Below are 19,609 nucleotides of genomic sequence, written 5' to 3'. Positions count from 1 at the left end.
TACATGGATTCCCAGTCATTACTAAGCATTTTGGAAGATCAGAGCCATTGTATTGCAGAGTTTAGAGAAGCGGGAAGCCAATTCTGAATAGCATGAATGAGACACACAAAGCCAGAGCTGGGGTCCAAAGCTTAGCAGATAAACTGTCAGAGAAATGTCAGATGCAGATGTCAAGTAGCTCTCTGGTGTTATGTTACAGGTGACCACCACTTAGTGACAGCACGCCATTTGTTGCAGTTTATACTGGCTAGTAACAAGTAAGGGGAGTTCAGGAAACATAACAACGTGTGGTGTTGGTGGAAGACAAACAGCAGAAGCTAGCATCAACCATAAAGAACCCAAGGTTCATTGTGGAGTTGTAGCGTTCCACTTTCAACCAATGGAACATCTTGTTTTTCCACAGACAAATGAAAGGCATTCTGAGGATGACGTGAATCTCTCTGTGAGGAAAAAGCCTACAGACACAATGAAAAGAGTTAAAGCCTGACTGAAAACTATCTGCTCAGCAACAAACGGCACACAGACAGAGTGAGTGGATATCCGTTCACTGAATGGAGCACTTAGGAGCTAAGAGCCACTTTTTTATGAGTTGGCAGTGACCACAAATTGAGCTAAAAGAGAATGAATATTGGACCTACATTAGAGAGGTTGCCAGAAACACAACTCCAAATGTATTATGTCATTTTGTAAATGATGCTTATATTTAGAGAAACATATGATAATGCAGGATATGCTTGCGGTGGCAACATTGGCGACAATTCGCTTCCATGTGTTGTCCAGTTTAGGTTTTTTGTCTTTTGTCACCATTCGTTTTTTCCGGTCAAGAACTATTAATTTAAAGAATTCTGTTATTTTGCCAGGTCCAAAAACAAAGATGGCCACACCCAAAAGGCCAGAGTTAAGGCTTTGTATTTCTAGGTCCAGGTAGCATTGTCCACTGACAGTATGTAATACAAACTATGGTCAGACCGAGCACTTTATTGATAATTAATTAAAAGGACATATACAAAAATATAGTCAGTGCCAATAATTTTCAAAAAACAAATTAAAAACATGTAGCTTTCACAGAATATCAACTAGGAAGAAATAGCTCCAAGTACCAAAAGGACAGTGCTTTATTGGCGAAGGAATGGAGCCATAGATCAAACTCATAAAATCATCTTAGAGCCATAAAAGTCCCTAAAGACCGTGAAATTACTTTAATTTGTAGTTCCAAGCAGAGACGATAAATCAAAAATGTTCAACATTCAGTACAAGAGAGAGTTAAAGTAAAAGATAATAGACAAAACCGAAAAGTTGCCTAAGCCGACAGAAAACAGGGAAACCTGTTTGTGGGAGTATACTGGCAGAAATCTTTCTGCAGGTTTCTGAGCCTCTCCATGTCTCCATGCAGGCTTAACTCCCACAAGGGCATGATATCTCACTTCTATACTGGTTTGCCTCCAGATTACCAATGAATCTGCAGATTGAAAGAAACATATCTCGGATGTGTTGGTGCAGAAATGAATCATCAGTATTTCTCTTCTTGGTGTAACACTTAATCCTTCTGTGACAGGCTGTTGAAGGGTTTTCACAGTCGGTATATTAGTTAATTATTAATCCTGGGGAGAATATCACACCTGAGGTAAACTAAACTGCTATGTAAATGTGTAGGAATTATATAACGATAGCCTAGTTATTAGGGCTGCTCGATTATGGCAAAAATCATAATCTCGATTATTTGGGTCAATAATTGTAATTGCGATTATTAAATGCGATTATTCATTGACTTTGAAAACATCTATTTATTGGAGAATTTTTTTTTAACAGTATGTTTTTAACAGTTGATTACCCTGAAGTTTAAGTATAATTCAACTGGAAAACCAAAAAAAAAAAAAATAATAAAAAAATAATTGTTTTATTTCGATTACGTTGTTTTCGTAATCGTTGCAAGCCATAATCATAATCGCGATTAAAATACGATGAATTGAGCAGCCCTACTATTTATACTATGTGAGGTGAAAATACATTTTTTTAGGGTGAAAATGTGGGACCAAAAAAAACAAGGCTTGATCAAAAATAATGACAGGGACAGTCACTGAGAGTCTGTATGTGACTCTGGATGTCTTTTAAGAATTACACAATTTGCATCCCTGTTTATAACCGGTAGATTGTCCCGTGTGGCTTTGCTTTCCCGCTAATCATTCCAATGTGTCACAGAGGAGAAACTAGATTGGTTGTGGCCAAAAGTCAATTTATCCCACACGGTTGACTCAATGTTAGAGGACAAAAACTGCAACTAAACAAGAAATAATTTGAAAACAATTGGAAAATACCATAGGAGCAGAAATGAGGGGAAAATAACAGAAAATCAGCACATAGTGTTTCATGTCTGCATTAGCATGCCCATAGGGTTTGGACCAAGTTGGGAACAAATACAGACCAATCTATTCAGAGATGTATTATTCAAATTCACAATGTCTTGCCTTTTCTTCCCATCACAGAAGACAACCTTTTTGCTCATAAAACGATGCCCTGAAAAAGTGGATGTCCCTCCCTACACCAGTCTTTATCTAGTCATATCCATATGTATCTCATTTTGAACTGATATGCAACAGTGTCTGCAAGATCCAATCTCCATGTGATAACTGTAGTCACAATGACTCAACGTCCTTCTTGAGACATAATGGTGGCCATCATTTACGCAATATGGACCATTCTTACTTTTCAGAACAGAGTAAATCTCAAAACACATTCTTAGAGTGGTCAGCCAGGTATATAAGTCCACACATACATGCATGACATAATCATATATGTCACAAAGCAGCAACAGATACTTCTTCAGAGTTTATCAGACCAAGGAAACTTGGGTGATGAGTGCCATAGCAGAGTCCAAATGCTCAGGGAGAGAACGTCTATGACTAGTTGATATCCCATATTTAATGAATGGTTATACAGTAGCACTGGCTTGGTATATAACGTCCATCTGCAGTCTGTGTATCCAAAAATAAGGCATCCCGTAGCTGATGGTTCACAGGAAGCGACAGGCTGTCTGATAGAGGAGAAGAACACACAACAATTCTACAACATACTCTCTTCCCCTCCCTCGATCCGTCCCTTGGCCGCCACATCCATTATTGTCTCACCCCTCCCCTTCAACACATTTTTCTGCGTCTCTTTCGCACATGCCCCGTCTCTCCTCAGTTCCTCGTCCCGTGCAGGGAGCGCCTACGGTGATGATAGGACCACTGCTGGGAAATGCAGTGGTCCTTTGTAGCAGCACGCACAAGGGAATTTGCAGCTAGGATTTAATGTATTCAGGTAATAGACCTGACCATGCCTCCGGAGCATTTGTGAATATTACAGAACGCGGTGAGATGTGGCAGCAGATCATTTGCAGATAGCCCTACATGTGTTTCCTTTGTTTATTGAAAGTGGCCATTTGCCCATTCCACATCTGAATGATTTCATTTCTCTCATCCATTGGAAATTTGGCAGCGGTTAATGGTTTATTGAATAATTGGTCAGGCTTATTTTGATTAGAATTCCTAAAAGTCACATTTACTGTACTATATACTGTATACAAACAACTAACATTAGAATTCCCTGGAGTGCTGTACATCTGTCAAGACGCTTTGAGCGGTTCCAGTACTCGTATACATATTTTCTTTAGCTTTACACAACAATAACTTATAAAACATTCTTAAGATTATGTAAATAATCAAGCAGTATTGTTTCACATTAAATACTCTTAAGTTTAATTAGAGTACCACAAAAAAAAAAATGTTTTTTTAAAAAGGGATAATAAAATGCAGAGTTTTCTTAAAAAACCCAATATGTTCTCATGAGACCTCAAAGCATGTATTGGTCTTTAAGTTTTGACTGATACAGTACTGTAGCTTGAAGTCTCAAGTAATGCAGTTCTGGCTGAATGATTTTAACATGGCAGTTTATTTGCCAAGACCATTCACAATGAGCTATAAATGTGAACTACGGTCAGCAACTAAACAAATGCCCAAGCTATATCTTACTTTTGTCGAAGTTCTAAACTTTTGATGAATGTCAATTGAGTTTAGAATGTGCTTGAAGGGTAAGTCCAATGTGGCTCAGGAATTTCAATTTGGAGATTTCCCTTCTGTATGTTTGTCATTTACTGTAATACTTCTGGGTGAATCAATTATCCCTTTTAAAAGCTTAATGATTTAGGGAAAACAGACAAACCAGCAAATCTATATATGTTTCCATTAAGACAAGCAGGACACTGGTGCTGAGGGACATTCCTTTCCCGGTCTGAGATCTTACATAACATGCCACTATCGATTCCCAGACATGCTGGCTATATAAAGAACGGGGTATGCATTCTTTTTCAGCGAAAAGCAGGGAAAGGGACAATGTGAAATATTTCAAGCCTCATGCTGTATTTCACGATCGTTTTGACACAGGGCTTTGTTTCAAGGATTTCGTATTCTCTCTCTACGCCTCCATCTTCTTCACCTCACAGCAGGCAAAGTCAGGGTCATTGTGCTGGCTGTCGCTAGCACCCTGCCTGTCAGCTTCACTTATGCCTGATGAAGGGTATGGGCTGAAGCAAACCCAGCTCAAGTCACTGTGGTTTGCACTTGCCTCAATTTACCTCACAGCGAAGAAATGCAGGGGTCGGAAGAACTGTCCAATCATCTGTGTTTGAAATATCTTCCTTATAACACTGCTCCTACATCTTATTCTTCTTTATGAGATTCCCGATCATATAAAGATAACTAGTTAGACACTTTTGGGAATCACCAATAGTTATTTCTTGCTGGGATTGAGATGAAAAAATAATACCACTCTTACGTCTGTATGATAATTGTGAAGCTAGAGCAGATCATTGTTAGCTTAGCAGAGAGACTGTGGGAACAGCTAGCATTACTCAGTCCAAGGTCCCACCATTTTCTACTAATAACTATGAAGCTCAAAATACAGAGTTATTCATAATTTTTTAACACTAAAAAGCAAAACATTGAGGACTTAGTTCTGTGGATTACCTTGAGCAACTGTGTCCTTATTTCTGGATAGAGAGATTGTTGTTTGGATTATCATATACTATTTGTGGTGCTTGAAGACCAGTGCACTGTTGTTCCATTTAAGATAAGTTAAGAGAACATTTGGATTTTGGGATGAACTGTCACTTTAACAATGTAGATGGGTCAATCTTTTCGTGTAACTCTTAGCAAGAAAGCAATTAAGCTTACTTCCTAAAATGTCAAACTAAAGTTAGAAAACCTAAACATCTACATGTATAACCTTCTGTTTTTTCTATACATCGGTTCCCATTATGCATGTCTCCCACCGCCCATCACCATGTCCAGACCAGAGGCGCTGGTGTGTATCCCCATGTGAGAGGCAGGTTGGTGAGGGCAGGGGGCACTAGCTGAGCCCCACAGGCCCAATCCATCACACAGTGACAAGAGCCATTAGAGCATGGAGGAGCATCTGTGGAGCCCCAGGTAAGAACGTATTAGGTGTTACCTCATCAAATACACAGCAAGGGTATGTATGGATGTCATGATTCGTATGCAGGGCCTATAGCTCACCCTGCATACATGCAGTGCACACAGATCTGTGTTTGGAGGGACCTCCAGGTCACATCTGCCCTCGCCTGCCTCGCCATTTCCACAACACCTGAGCTCTTGGCCCGGGGTCATCTCTGTGGCCCTCCAGACACAAACACACACACACAACGTTAGCAGTGACCTTGCGCTAATAGCCGAAGTGTGAACAGAACATCTGAGGTGTGAAAAAATAAGCTTGACATTCAGTGAGGGCCAGCTGGGTCGTGTCCCAGATTTTGAAATCATATTCCAGTGTCTTTGTTGTTGGTTGAACAAAATCAATCGCAAAAGAGCGTTTCAGGTTTCTAAGAAGACATATCTGAGCCCTTGTGTACAGATGGATGTACAGCATTGACATGACATCACCGAGATGACTCCCCTTAATCCAGTTCACACTTTCAAAGCATCAGATGTCTGTATTGTTCTTGTCATGTAACGAGTGTCAACCCCTGAGGGACTGTGACTCATACTGTACCCGTATGTTAACAGAAGTATCTCCAGTGTGTAAAGATGAACTCAATAACCCTTTCTCTGGAAAATAAATGGACAGGGAGCATTATGTGGGTAGGTCTGTCAAACACATGAAGGATGGATAGTATGGCTAAACAAGGCCACACATCTAAATATGGAGTAAATTATAGTGAATATGTTTATTTTAAATCACAGGTCCAAACAGATTTTTCACAACGCTAGAGCCTGAGTCTTGGCCAATTCCAGTTGTCCTCAATTGTCCAAACATTAATGTTATTGCTTAACTAACAATTTGAACACCTTAAAACAGTCCTTAAGACAGACAATTCACTGCACTATGCTTTGGGATAAACACAGTGAGATCTCACATTTCTTCCCAAACTAAATTAGTCTCCTATTGAAAATGAGCCTATTAACTAATGTTGTGCAGGAAACAGACTCGTAAAAAGCTAATTTTTCCACATAAATTGTGGCTAAACCTGACTTAGTAAGCAAAACAGTGTAACATATAAATGTAGTAAACGCAATACCTTAAAGTAAATCCATACACATGGCCATAAATACTTTAATCAGCCACAGAGGCAACTGGAGAATATCAGCACTGTAAAGGTCAGCTTGAGTAAACAATTTAATGATACGGATTTTTCCACTTTTGAAGACACCACGTCTTGGAAATAAGTAATTAAAGCACTGTGAGCTGTAGGCTTAGTTGGCATTGGATATCAACACTGTAAATGCCAGTAGGTTTAACACTAAATATACGGACTAATGACTGCAGGGGGGGGAAAGGAAAGAGGTGTAATGCTTGTTGAAAAGTGTATAGGACTTTGCGGGCTATAAAAACATAAATTCCAACTAATGCAGGCAGATTATGTAAGAAAGAGGTGTTCTTTATGTATTTTGCATTGTCTAAAAGTAAAGATGCGTGATTATGATTTATCTAAAGAGCACAATGTTTCTCTAAGAAAGGTTATCTGAGGATGCATTGGTTGCACCGGATCTCTTAGAATAAGCTTCCCGCAGAGTTCAGATACCAAAGGATGCCTTGAGCTTTGCCTCCAGCATCATCATTAACCAAACATGTGCATATTCAAATACTTTCTAGGCACTATTGTTTCTTACACTTTCTCTTTTTTCTTTAATCCTTTTTCCAGAGAAGTGTCTATAGCGCTAACACGAACACAAGTCATTCTAAACTTTTTTTTTACACTAAATCAGCTGAATAATGTTTAATATTCACAACATCTAGTGAGGAATATATAAAAGGTGGCATGTGGTATTCTAATCCGCTTTAGGATTGTGTATTTCCTGGGGACAATGATATGAGAGAATTGGATCCATGTAAGCTCTAAAGCTGACATTCACAGTACACAAACAAATGATAGACTATTCAATCTGACATTATATTCTGACCTGATTTAAATACAGCTTGCCTTATATAAAATGTCTCTTTTTATTCGAATAATCCTTTGATTTGGCTGCAGTTCTTTAAACAAAAGCCATTATTTCCTAGGTTTATTTTTACATATGGTAAATTGTAGTGTATGCTTCTCATGTTCTAAGATCTGTTATGCATCCCAATAAATCAAGATAATATCCATGCATTACCTCCTCCTTCTGATTTGTATGCAGAGAGTCTACAGTTAAAGTCTTTATGGAATGAGTTATAAACCTACATGGAATTACAGTGAAGCTCTCAGTCTCCCCTGCCCACAACCTTCAAACCGCACACAGGAGCCGTAATGACCCAATGGGAGATTTGCAGCAGATATAAAACTCTAATGTAATTGACTGTGCGCCACGATCAGATAAGCAGGCCCATTTCAACATTTCCAACGGTAAATGTCAAACGACTGTAGCCCAGTGGAGAGTTTGGTGATAAAAAGCAGCATCGGCCCACTGTGGCTCGTCATTCATGCAACAATCCGGTCTCTTTAGTCTGACTGAAGAATGGGTTTAATGTTCTCCAAAAAATAAATCTGGGACATGGTGACAGCTACTTTTCCATTCTTGTATTCACTTAGGTCTCATCAAAGATCGTTAAAGGGGCACTGTCATACTCATTTTCTGGTTTCATATTTGTATTTTGTGCCTCAACTGAAACATGCTTCCATGCTTTAATGTTCAAAAAGGTATTTTATTTTTCTCATACTGCATGTGCTGCAGCACCTCTTTTCACCCTCTGTCTGAAACCAGAGCCCAGCCAGCTCTGATTGGTTAGCTGGCCGGCCCTGTTATGATGGTCAATCGCTTAGAGCAGGGGTTTTCAAAGTGTGGGAAGGTGAGCCTCCCCTCAGAGAACATAAGAACAGCAGCGCCCCCCCTCCTAATTATTATTGCTATTATTTGTATTATTATTGTTGTTGTTGCTATAATGCAGGGGTATTCAATTGCATTTCAAAGAGGTCCAGTAAGAGAACATGTCATTAAATGCTCTATTTTCGCTGTCTACCTTTCTATCTTTTGAGCACGCCATTTGAGATTACTACGACTGTTTCTCTCTTCTTGTCTCGTCTCTGTGTGTGTGTTTGAATATATCGTGCTGACTCACTGACTCCACCGATTTGATTGGCTGAATAGCGGCACCTCCTTAAAACATGAAACAATAACTTTTTAAAACCTTTTTATCTTCATGTTTTAAACCTTTTTTTTTTACATTTTTAACATTTTCAACATCGTGGATAAATCCTTATCAATCAATCAACAACTTTATTAATTCCGCAAGGGGCAATTGGTTATGAGCAGCAGCTTATGTCATGTACACAGGCAGGAACATACAGGAAGAAAACACACAGATACACCCAGGAGCACAGATGTGGATCATTCCAATTCACACGATAAATAGTTCATAGCATCACAATGATAAATAAATAATCAAGTCTTTCAAGAATTTAAAAGTTTGAGTGCAGAAGGGATGAATGATTTCGCAAAGCGATTAGTCTTTAGAGCAGGTAGAGCATATCTACGCCCTGATGGCAACAGACGAAATGCATGTGCAAGAACATGACCTGGAGAGTTCAGAATGCTCTCGGCTTTCCGCAGAATCTGTTGGTTACAGAAGGAATTTAAGTCTCACCCGCACTCACACAGGTGGAGGTGAAAGGAATGAGCACTTTTACAGCCTTTTGGCGAGGTGGGGGAACTCTGTCTCCACAGACAGCCAAAAGTGTGCAAGTGACACTTTCTGCCAGACACTGTCTCCTCTCTCACTTTAGGTAACTTAAAAACCGATCCATGATGCCGCTCGCATAAAGTTAGCTGAAGTTAACAAGCTAGATTTCACTGTTTCTCGTTATTTTCTTCTCACGCTGCGCCTCCCCTGAAGCTCTCTGGCGCCCCCCCGGGAAGGCGCACCTCACCCTTTGAAAACCGCTGGCTTAGAGATGTCCTGCCCCCTAGCCTAGCACGTATAATGTGTTTAAGCGTTAGCCAATAGTAGCGCAGGTGTTACGTAGCAATGTCACTATGTTACAGAAGAAAGCAGGGGAGTACAATTGAGGAGTTTCAGGCAGGGGGAGTGGGGGGGGGGGGGGAATGTGTGTGAGAAAAACTCTCTCTGGAAGGATATTTGCATTTGCAGACCATTTACATGCAAAAAAAAACTATTTAACACACTACAGGAAAAACCCCAAAAAGCATAATATGGCCCCTTTAATGTTACAATGCTGCTTTCCTATTCGTCTACTTCGGCTTGTGTGACCAAGTTTTCAGCAACCCGATACATTTCAAGCCCTAACATGAGGGAGGGAACTGCATTTATTTCACTTCAATAGTTTGAGTTGAAGGATCGACTCGCCCAAAGGAATAAATCCCTTTGCTTATCATCGGTCAATGTGACTGCCTCCCTCCACAGAAACAAAGGGAGATGAATGTTCATGCTGCTGTAGTGGACTGTTTGCCATGAGGATATAGTCACGATTCTCATAAATCCATACAGAACTACACTACATTACAAGCAGGCAACAAACCGCCCAAGTTAACATGACTGATGTGATGATGACAGCTCTCTGACAGTGCTTCCTTTTATGTTGTCTGCGACTTAATGACACTGAAGGATAATGACAATTGTCTGCTAAAAGTTGCTCGTTAGCAATATGGAGACGTACATGGCAGCTTCACTTCCAGTAAAGTATGCTGCTTAACAGTCTCAACTCGAAAGAATGAAAAATAGTCTGTTGTTCTCTAAAAGCGCCTGACAACCCACGCAGTTCCTTATTTGTCTCCTCAATGGAAAGTAACCTGCTGTGAGTTTTCTTTGCTGCAAAGAAGTGATTTATCTTTTCAGACTCTTTCCACTGTGAGTTTGTTATTGTCATTACTCCAGACTTGGTGGCATATTCACTGTAGAACTTGGTGAACATAATATTCACTTTTTTCTTTGACATTAAAGTTAGCAATATAAAAACTGGGTGGTTGACACAAGGAATATTAACAGCATTAGACTCAGTCCGAGTCATTTAAAAAAAATGTTTAACTAGTTTACAAAGCTCTGATTTTTTTAGTATATACAGACAGTGTTTTCCCCCCCTTTATACTCCAAGCTCCTACTTTGTCATTGACAATACAGCATTAATGTAGCCTACCAACAGTAAAGACAAGAAATACAGAGGAAGCCGTTACTTAATGTTGTCCAAAATTGTGAAGAAACCTGCCAGTACACATTAGACATGCAACTTGCCACTGTTAATTCCTTCAAATTAAAAAAGTATGTATCCTTTTATATATGTTTCGTTTTGTAACTTTTTGATAAAAAAAAAATATATGATATGAGAAATACAGCACTGGATTTCAGAAGCTCGTTTCAGCAAGACATATCTGCCTCCTGAGACGCTTGCCAACTTAGTAAACCACAATGGCAAGCCATGAAAGAAATCCATAGGGCTTGCTCCACGCCAGAAGTGTAGTATAACTATCTGCCAGTCTATATTTTCTCCCAAAGACATTTGGATCAGCAGACTCTGTGGATTTTCAATCAAAAAGTTGAAAAACTGTCAGCTATGAGGCATCATCTCCCTCGGCCCCTTTGGCCCTGTTTCCTCTATGCTCTAGCCATGCCTGACAAGCCATTAAAAGGCCCGTCTGCCTGTGGCAATGGACAGGCTTTACTCCAGAGGGCACAGAGAGTCAGATAGAGGACAGGGTGGAGAAGACGGCACTCCTCATTTCCAAACTATGCTGAGCAATTAAATGGAATTGCTCTTCAATAAACCATATTCTCTCTTTTGTTTCTATCTCTATCAGTTACCGCCCCCGTTCTTGCTGACCCCTCTCCCTCCTTGCCACACAACCTATTAAGTGCTGTTCTGTGCTTGGGGGCGTGCCAGATACCAGCTCTCTCATTGGCTGGTTTGGGGCTCTTTTGTCACATTGTGTCCTGTTGAATTTATCATGATGGCTAGAGAGCTGTGGATGTCATATTGACAAGACAGCAAACAGTAAATACTTCTGACAGGAGCTGTTGGAGAAAAAGGCAACCTAATAGCCGAATGCTTCAAAAGCAACAAGGAAATATGAAATGGCGATCAATCTTTGTTATTATCAGCTATTTCTTTCAAAAATGCTTTTATTTTCTTCTCTTTCTTTCCCTGTGTGCAAAATGAATAAAAGCAACCTAACACACTCGTAAGCAACAGGAGAAAAACCCCAGGGACACAAATTGATTTGACTGAATGCTAATGTGGCAAACAGCTTACTTTTCATCATTATGTTTTAAAGACATCAAATGAATCATAAAAAATGATTAACACTGATGACTCTACGGGCAATTAGCTACTCATTCTCAAATTGAGTCTAGTGTTATTCATTTGTTAAACTGATCTCTGTTTAGGTGTCTAGAATGTATATGTTTCCTATAAGAAAAAAGTGCAGCCATAAACTACAAATAAAGGACCTACAATCTGCAGCAGATCAGCAACAAACTCTTCATCACCATACTAATCCATTACGTTCCATTCAGATCACTCATCTATACAAGATATGTTGGGTTTTGCAATAAAACAGCAGTAGTATGCATCGCTTTTGCCACATAAATATGTTTTCTTTTTTTAACATGTGTGTCCTTATATTTGATTGAAAACATGATAATGTGACCTGAAAGGACCCAGCTGTGCACAACCTGTGATGCGCACACACACACACACACACACACACACACACACACACACACACACACACCCACACACACACACACACACACACACACACACACACACACACACACACACACACACACAACACACACACACACACTACACACACACACACACACACACACACACACACACACACACACACACACACACACACACACACACACACACACACACACACACACACACCACACACACACACACACACACACCACACACACACACACACACACACACACACACACACACACACACACACACACACCACACACACACACACACACACACACACACACACACACACCACACACACACACACACACACCACACACACACACACACACACACACACACACACACACAACACACCACAACACACACACACACACACACACACCACACACACACACACACACACACAAATGCTGTTGGCCAGACCCTTGCAGGTGCAGGAAATCAGATACATGTGAAAAAGCACTGAGAACAAACTGTTTACCTTGTACAGGAGCATGACGACCTGTCGCAGTTTGAGCTTGTGGAACACGCAGACGTCGTAAAGCGCCGACACGGCCAGGACGGTCACTCCGAGCTCCTTCCACAGCATGCTGCACGCAGCGCAGACCAGACTGCCCAGGAACCACGCTACGAGCCGCACTGGCCCAGCGTGACCCCGCAGCTGGCAGTGGCGCATGTAGCAGAGCAGGGACAGCAAGAAGAAGAGGGTGGCCCCTTCATCCGCACGGCCCACGACCCCCGCCACCGCCTCGGTGTGGATGGGATGCGAGGCGAAGAGCAGGCCGGCAAGCAGGCTCCACAGGCCGCCTCCGAGCAGCAGGCGAGCCAGGGAGGTGAACAGGCCCGTCACAGCCCCGTGGAGGGCCACGTTCACCAGGTGGTAGCCCCAGGGCTCCAGCCCACCCACTGCATGGTTGAGTCGGAAGGAGAGGGTACAGAGGGGCCGGTAAGACTTATGGCTGCCACTGTGAGTGAGTAAGGTGCCCCAGAAGTCATCGTAGAAGATATTTGTCCAGGGGGTCTCTGGGAGCAAGTCCTGATTGGTCTTGATTGCACGGCTGTAGAGAGAATAACAAACGTGAGTAAAGGACTTACGGGTAGGAGAAGAAAAAAAACAGTGTACACGCTGTAGATGAAAAGATCAAATCAATATTTGATTCTGTACACAGAAAGGTTTGTCAATTTAATTAATGTCAAACTGCTTCACTGATTGACCACTCGCCTAATGAATGAAAGTGCTGTTTGAACCAGCCTGGTCTCCTTAACAATGAGGATCCTATATATTGAGATTACATATCACAAGTACACTTATATACAAAGAAGACTGGTGTTCATGTTCTGTGTGACAACCAAAACTCATCATTCGCTCATTTGAACTTATGTTCATAAATAAATATTTAAAGAAACTTAAATTTTTTGCCTAAACATGACCAAGTGTTTTTTTTTTTCACTTATGTTTTCTTAAGTAGACTTTTGTTTACCTAATAAATCAATATGTGATACTGTGCTGAAGGCAGACATTTGTATGAACTAGATTATTGTCAAACTGCTTCACTGCTAAATCTGATCATAGTGTGGGCTTAGCAGGAAATATAAATTGCTGTAAACTGAAACTTCACATTTGCTGACAGCTTTTCCCCGAGATTGTGGTCATGTGGGACTCACCAACAGAACATTTAGAAGGCAAGCCTTAAGCCCTGGGCAGCTTTGCCACCACAGCCAAAGCTCTTACAGCTGTGGACCTCTGGAATTAAGCAAGAGCGCCACACCCTTAACCCCAAACAAATACCGGCACGCAGTAGGGGAACGCCATGTTGGCAAAAATGCAGCTTGGAGAGAAGGGTTACAAGCGATATGGCCAACACACTCTCACTCCCTAAGCGTTCAATAACGACGTTTGGTCAGTGTCCGTGGCGTGCAGTTGTGACGCTCCTAGGCTCCTTCAGCGTCATAAAGTGACGCAAATAGCTTTCAACTGATTGCAATGTATTCCCATCTGCGGCGGGATTTGACGCTCATGGAAGCACGGCATTCGTTTGTGTCGGCTGCCCTTAAAGGCAATGTGAGCGTCCATTCCCATTGGATAATGGAGAATTGTACACCTGGAAGTAAGTATTCCTCTTACTGTCGATTGATTTTACAGTGATATCTGCACTACTCATCGACTAAAAAACACCAGATTATCCTTGTTAATTACACAACATTGATTGGTTTAAATTGTGTGCAATGCTTTTGTATTTTCCCCCTTCGATTCGGAGAAACAAATGTTTTTTCTGAGTAAAGGATGGCAGAAAACACTACACTACCCAGAATCCCCAGCTATCGTTTGGACTACACCATGTGCTCTGTTTGACAAACCCCGTGATAGTCCTCAAGCTCTGTGATTGGTGAGTGTGCTCCGAGGGTTACGCCGATTCTCGAACAGCACTTGAAATGGGATGGAATCACGTCAGACTGTCCAAAACTGGATTTGAACGGGTCCACCGCGTCCCCCCCTCCCCCACCCCGTCCCCAGAACTACACATGCTGGCTATTCTGTTTCGCAACATGTTCTCTATCTATGGCACGTCTCTACTGGGAGTTGTAGTTTTAAAAGACGTTTTCGTATTTCCCATAATAAGAAGTTGCCAGTATTAAACTGTGTACATCCCTGGAGGTTTAGGGGATAGGAAACACTCACATTTAAAACATATAATTAATAAATGGGTGAAAATTGCTTGTGCCCATAATGGGCAGCATTAATATATATATACCCACATGCCAGCTAAGGTCAGAAGAGCTTTATTTAACAGCTGGTCTTATGTTTTTGACCCCTCCTGTTGTTAATAGATAACATTACATTACATCAATTGATAAGCCTGAAACATGCACTTGTCAAGGTTCAGAGGCAAATTTTGCAAATATGGCAGTAGCCATCGATCAGCTTAAGATAAGATATACTTTATTTATCCCAGGTTGGGATAAACATTTCCGTTACATCAGCATGTGTTACAGTTGTACATTATGCAGTGGTGTTTATTTGTAAATAATTTAGTATAATCACACAAATTCTGTGTTTTATATTTAACAATTCTGTGTTCTTTATGTATTGATTGTTCAATACCTGACAAGGCCGGAGATGAAATATCTACATACATCTTATAAGAGTATAATACATGATGTATAATATCAGTTAAAATAAGTGCTTCAACATAGTTAACATTGCTGGAGGTATGCACAAATATTGATAGATGTCTTGTAATGCGCTATTGAGGAACCTGCGACCCAAGTTTTTCATTCAATGCATAACTACACCATAGTTGTGTAGGCCTATATGATATGTCAATAAACCTTAGAAAATCTTGAAATCTTGAAAGGGATGTGCAAAATAGTGATTATATACAGTCTTTAGTGAACTATTAGTAGAGAATAACGAGTAATGAATATACTTTATAGGGATCCTATTAATATCTAATAATAAAAATAATGAAATTCAATAACATGCTTTAACCACTAGGTGTCCCTTTATATCAGCTGTGCACCTTTATGGTGTAAATACAGCCTATCTACCAATTGGATCAAATATAAAAGTCAGCCGAATTAGTGTTGATACTGCAAGGAGACGTATTGTGTGAAAATAAATGTAAGATGTTGTTTAATTGCTGATATATTTATGATCCACGTCACGTTTTCAGTTCCTCATGTTTGTCTAGAAGTCTTCTCATCAGGGCTCTATAAATACAGAACTACGGCAGATATGTAATATTTAATGCAGCCGAACCGTGTATTACAATGCCGTTATGTGATGACTTCCAAAGAGAAAATCAAGCACACTCGGAATAAAGTATTATTTTATTTTTTTTAAATGTTTTCGGTCTGTTTCCGGTATTTGTTAATGACGATGTGCTGTGAGATGTGAGACTGGAATTGCACAGGGGAAAATAACGTATCTTTAGATGCGGATTTTGTTAAACTAATATGTTTGCGCTGGGGATCAACACTATACATTGACGGGGAAGGGGGTAGCAATAAAGATAACACCATTAAACAGTTACACAACATAACAGAAATAATATCGATAGCAGCGTCCCTAGCAACCACCTTGGTAACAATGAAAACGTCGCGATTTCCTGAAGTAATCTTCGTAATAATTAGCAAACTAAAGATCATGTACATCCACTGCACACATAATCTGAAATAACAACTCATATTTCTCGCATCAAATGACATCAAAACGCATTTTAATGGCCAAACTAACTTTAAAATAGGCATTTTCCACCGAGAATAAAACGAAGTTCGGCCATGTTTTATTTTTCTGCAGGGAGAAATTTGAAGATCACGTGACATAGACGCCAGCCATTGGAATGAATGGTGAAAAAAACGGGTTTGTCAAACAGAGCACATGGTGTAGTCCAAACGATAGCTGGGGATTCTGGGTAGTGTAGTGTCTTCTGCCATCCTTTACTCCGAAAAAATATTTGTTTCTCCGAATCGAAGGGGAAAAATACAAAAGCATTGCACACAATTTAAACCAATCAATGTTGTGTAATTAACAAGGATAATCTGGTGTTTTTTAGTCGATGAGTAGTGCAGATATCACTGTAAAATCAATCGACAGTAAGGGGAATACTTACTTCCGGGTGTACAATTCTCCGTTATCCAATGGGAATGGACGCTCACATTGCCTTTAAGGGCAGCCGACACAAACGAATGCCGTGCTTCCATGAGCGTCAAATCCCGCCGCAGATGGGAATACATTGCAATCAGTTGAAAGCTATTTGCGTCCCTTTATGACGCTGAAGGAGCCTAGGAGCGTCACAACTGCACGCCACGGACACTGACCAAACGTCGTTATTGGACGCTTAGGGAGTGAGAGTGTGTTGATATGGCAGCTCGGAGCTTGTCTGGGGAAAAAGCAGCAGTTGTGCAAAACGGAGGGATAGGCCAATTTTTAGAGACATTTTCTAGACAACCACAACTTTGACCTCCCCTCTGTCAGGGATGAACCGGCATGACCTACCATTGCTGCTACATCAACCACAAGCTGTGCGTGTCGATGGCTGAGGGGGGGCTGCCAGCAGGGGTCAAGGAAGGCATGCTTCTCCCAACAGTAGTGATTAAATAAAAGTTAAAGGTTTTTCCTATCTTTTCTGCCACGTTCTGAGGTGTCTGACAGAGTGTCAGGCCTGCTGCTTTTAACTACAGCTGGTGGTGCTGATGAGGATTTGAAGGCAACAGAATGAGGCTCCGTAGAGACAAGGTGCTTGGCAATAGGGGAACAGAGGTGTGATTAAAGGCGTGATAGATGGGACATGACACGTGATAACAAGCCAAGTGCAGCAGGTTGAAATGTGTCCTCACTGCAGTCACAATTAACACACTCATCAGTTCAACAGGAGATAAAAGGTGGGGGGGACAACAACACCTGACGGAATAATCATTTTAATCTGTGTGTATAAAATGAACATAAATGGGAAGAAAAATGAATGACCCAAAAAAAGCAGTTGACTCAAGAGTGAGATGATCTTAAACATTCCTAAAAACTATGATAAAAATACTTGATATTAATATTAATTAATATCAATTTTGAAACATCAGTGCTTATCACAACCACCAGATTTGAGCTCATCTTCAGAATGTTAACCTAAAATATACAAATGTAATGTATTTAGGAGCAAATGTTCAGCAATAAAATAAATGCTTTTTGGTGAAGAAAAGCAAACAAATCTCAATAGATCTGGAGGAAAATATTAAAATCTACAATTTTGAAGCCAGGACTCTATTGAAAACCTGATATAAAAGAATGATTGGCCTTGCGATTATACCCCTTAAGGGTCTGAGTGTCTGTATTTTGGCTACACGGTTAACTCAACAAGTCCTCCAACTCATACGATTGTTTAGGCCCTTATTACGACCAAATATGTCGTTTGTTCAAGCGCTTAATACGACCTATAATTACGTTTTAAAGTTGTCGGCCTCTAGTGCTCCCGTTGAATGCAAACGTTACAGATGGTCGTTTATTCACAAATAACCCTCTCTGTAAAATCCTAAATTGTAGGATAGTTTGGCCATTAAAACGCTTTATGATTAGATTTCTAGCGAGAAGTATATATTGTACTTTTAGAATCCACGTCCAGTCGTTATGTAGGATCTATAGTTTGATAGATATTACCAAGATGATTTGAGGTTTCGTCAGGAGAACGTGTATATGCGGCAAGCTTCCATGTAAAGTTAAGGGTTGAAAACAGTATTTCCGGTCTCGACGTTTTCATAATAAAACCAATCATCAAATGATTTAACAGTGATATCTGCAGTACTCATCCACTAAAAAACATCAGTTTATCCTAGTTAATTATACGACATTAATTGGTTTTAAATTGTGTACAATGCTTTTGTGTTTTTCCCATAGGGTTTTCTCTTTCGATTCTGAGAGACACATTTCTTTTTTCAGAGGTTTTGATAGGCTAAAATCACGCCGCAATGCACGTCGGGATATGGTGTTTATGTGATATGAAATCGGAAAACATTTAAAAAAATAATAATAATACTTTATTCCGAGTGTTCTTGCTTTTCTCTTTGAAAGTCATCACATAACGGCATTGTAATACACGGTTCGGCTGAATTAAATATTACATATCTGCCGTAGATATGTATTTATAGAGCCCTGATCAGAAGACCTTTTGACAAACTGGAAGAGATGCCGCCAAAACTGAATACGTGAAGTGGACCATAAAATATCAACAATTAAACAACATCTTCCATTTCTTTTCACACAATACGTCTCCTTGCAGTATCAACACTAATTCGGCTGACTTTTATATTTGATCCAATAAGTAGATAGTCTGTATTTACACCATAACGGTGCACAGCTGATAGAAAGGGATTTTTTTGTAGTTTTTAAAGATATTACTGATTTTCTGAACTACCTTTCCAACTCCTCATGCAGTTGACTGTTACAGGTCTATAAAAGTGTATGGTACAATGCATAAGCTTCACATTGAGAGACTGAAACTGTATTTTCCTTTACCGTTCTGTTTTAATTTCACAATAAAGTGAATAGTCATATTATGTTTGATATTATTATGTTTTATTAACTAGACCACTGGTCTAAACCGTACCTCCTAGTGGTTAAAGCACGTTATTGAATTTAGTTGTTGAATAAGTTTAATTTTTATGAAAACATTTAAATATTAAGAGTAGCCTACATACAAAATAGGGGTCAATGATAGAAATATAGAATAGAAAATATCAAGAAGATACTGTAGTGATCTCTACAATAAAACAGTTTAGTGCAGGACGTCCAAAGATATTAACAGGAGGATGTGCAAAACAGACAAACTGATAAGGCTGAATTTTACTCAGGTGTAACGAAAGTCTGATTTAAGGGTTGTTTATATTTCACATCATTAATCAGAATCTGCAAAG

General features: G+C 40.1%; 1 protein-coding gene across 1 annotated transcript in view; it reads right to left on the bottom strand.

Moving 5' to 3' along the window:
* The window catches only part of tmtc2b (transmembrane O-mannosyltransferase targeting cadherins 2b), a 116,107-nt gene that overhangs the window by 50,813 nt on the left and 45,685 nt on the right, over positions 1–19,609 (bottom strand). Inside the window, exon 2 of the mRNA XM_034223290.1 lies at positions 12,687–13,263. Within this exon, the coding sequence (XP_034079181.1) occupies positions 12,687–13,263 (577 nt within the window). The remainder of the gene's footprint in view (positions 1–12,686; positions 13,264–19,609) is intronic.

Source organism: Gymnodraco acuticeps, unplaced genomic scaffold (genome assembly GCF_902827175.1).
Source record: "Gymnodraco acuticeps unplaced genomic scaffold, fGymAcu1.1, whole genome shotgun sequence".
NCBI classification, from domain to species: domain Eukaryota; kingdom Metazoa; phylum Chordata; class Actinopteri; order Perciformes; family Bathydraconidae; genus Gymnodraco; species Gymnodraco acuticeps.
Note: the sequence above shows the minus strand (reverse complement) of the source record. Positions and strands in the feature narration are given on the sequence as shown.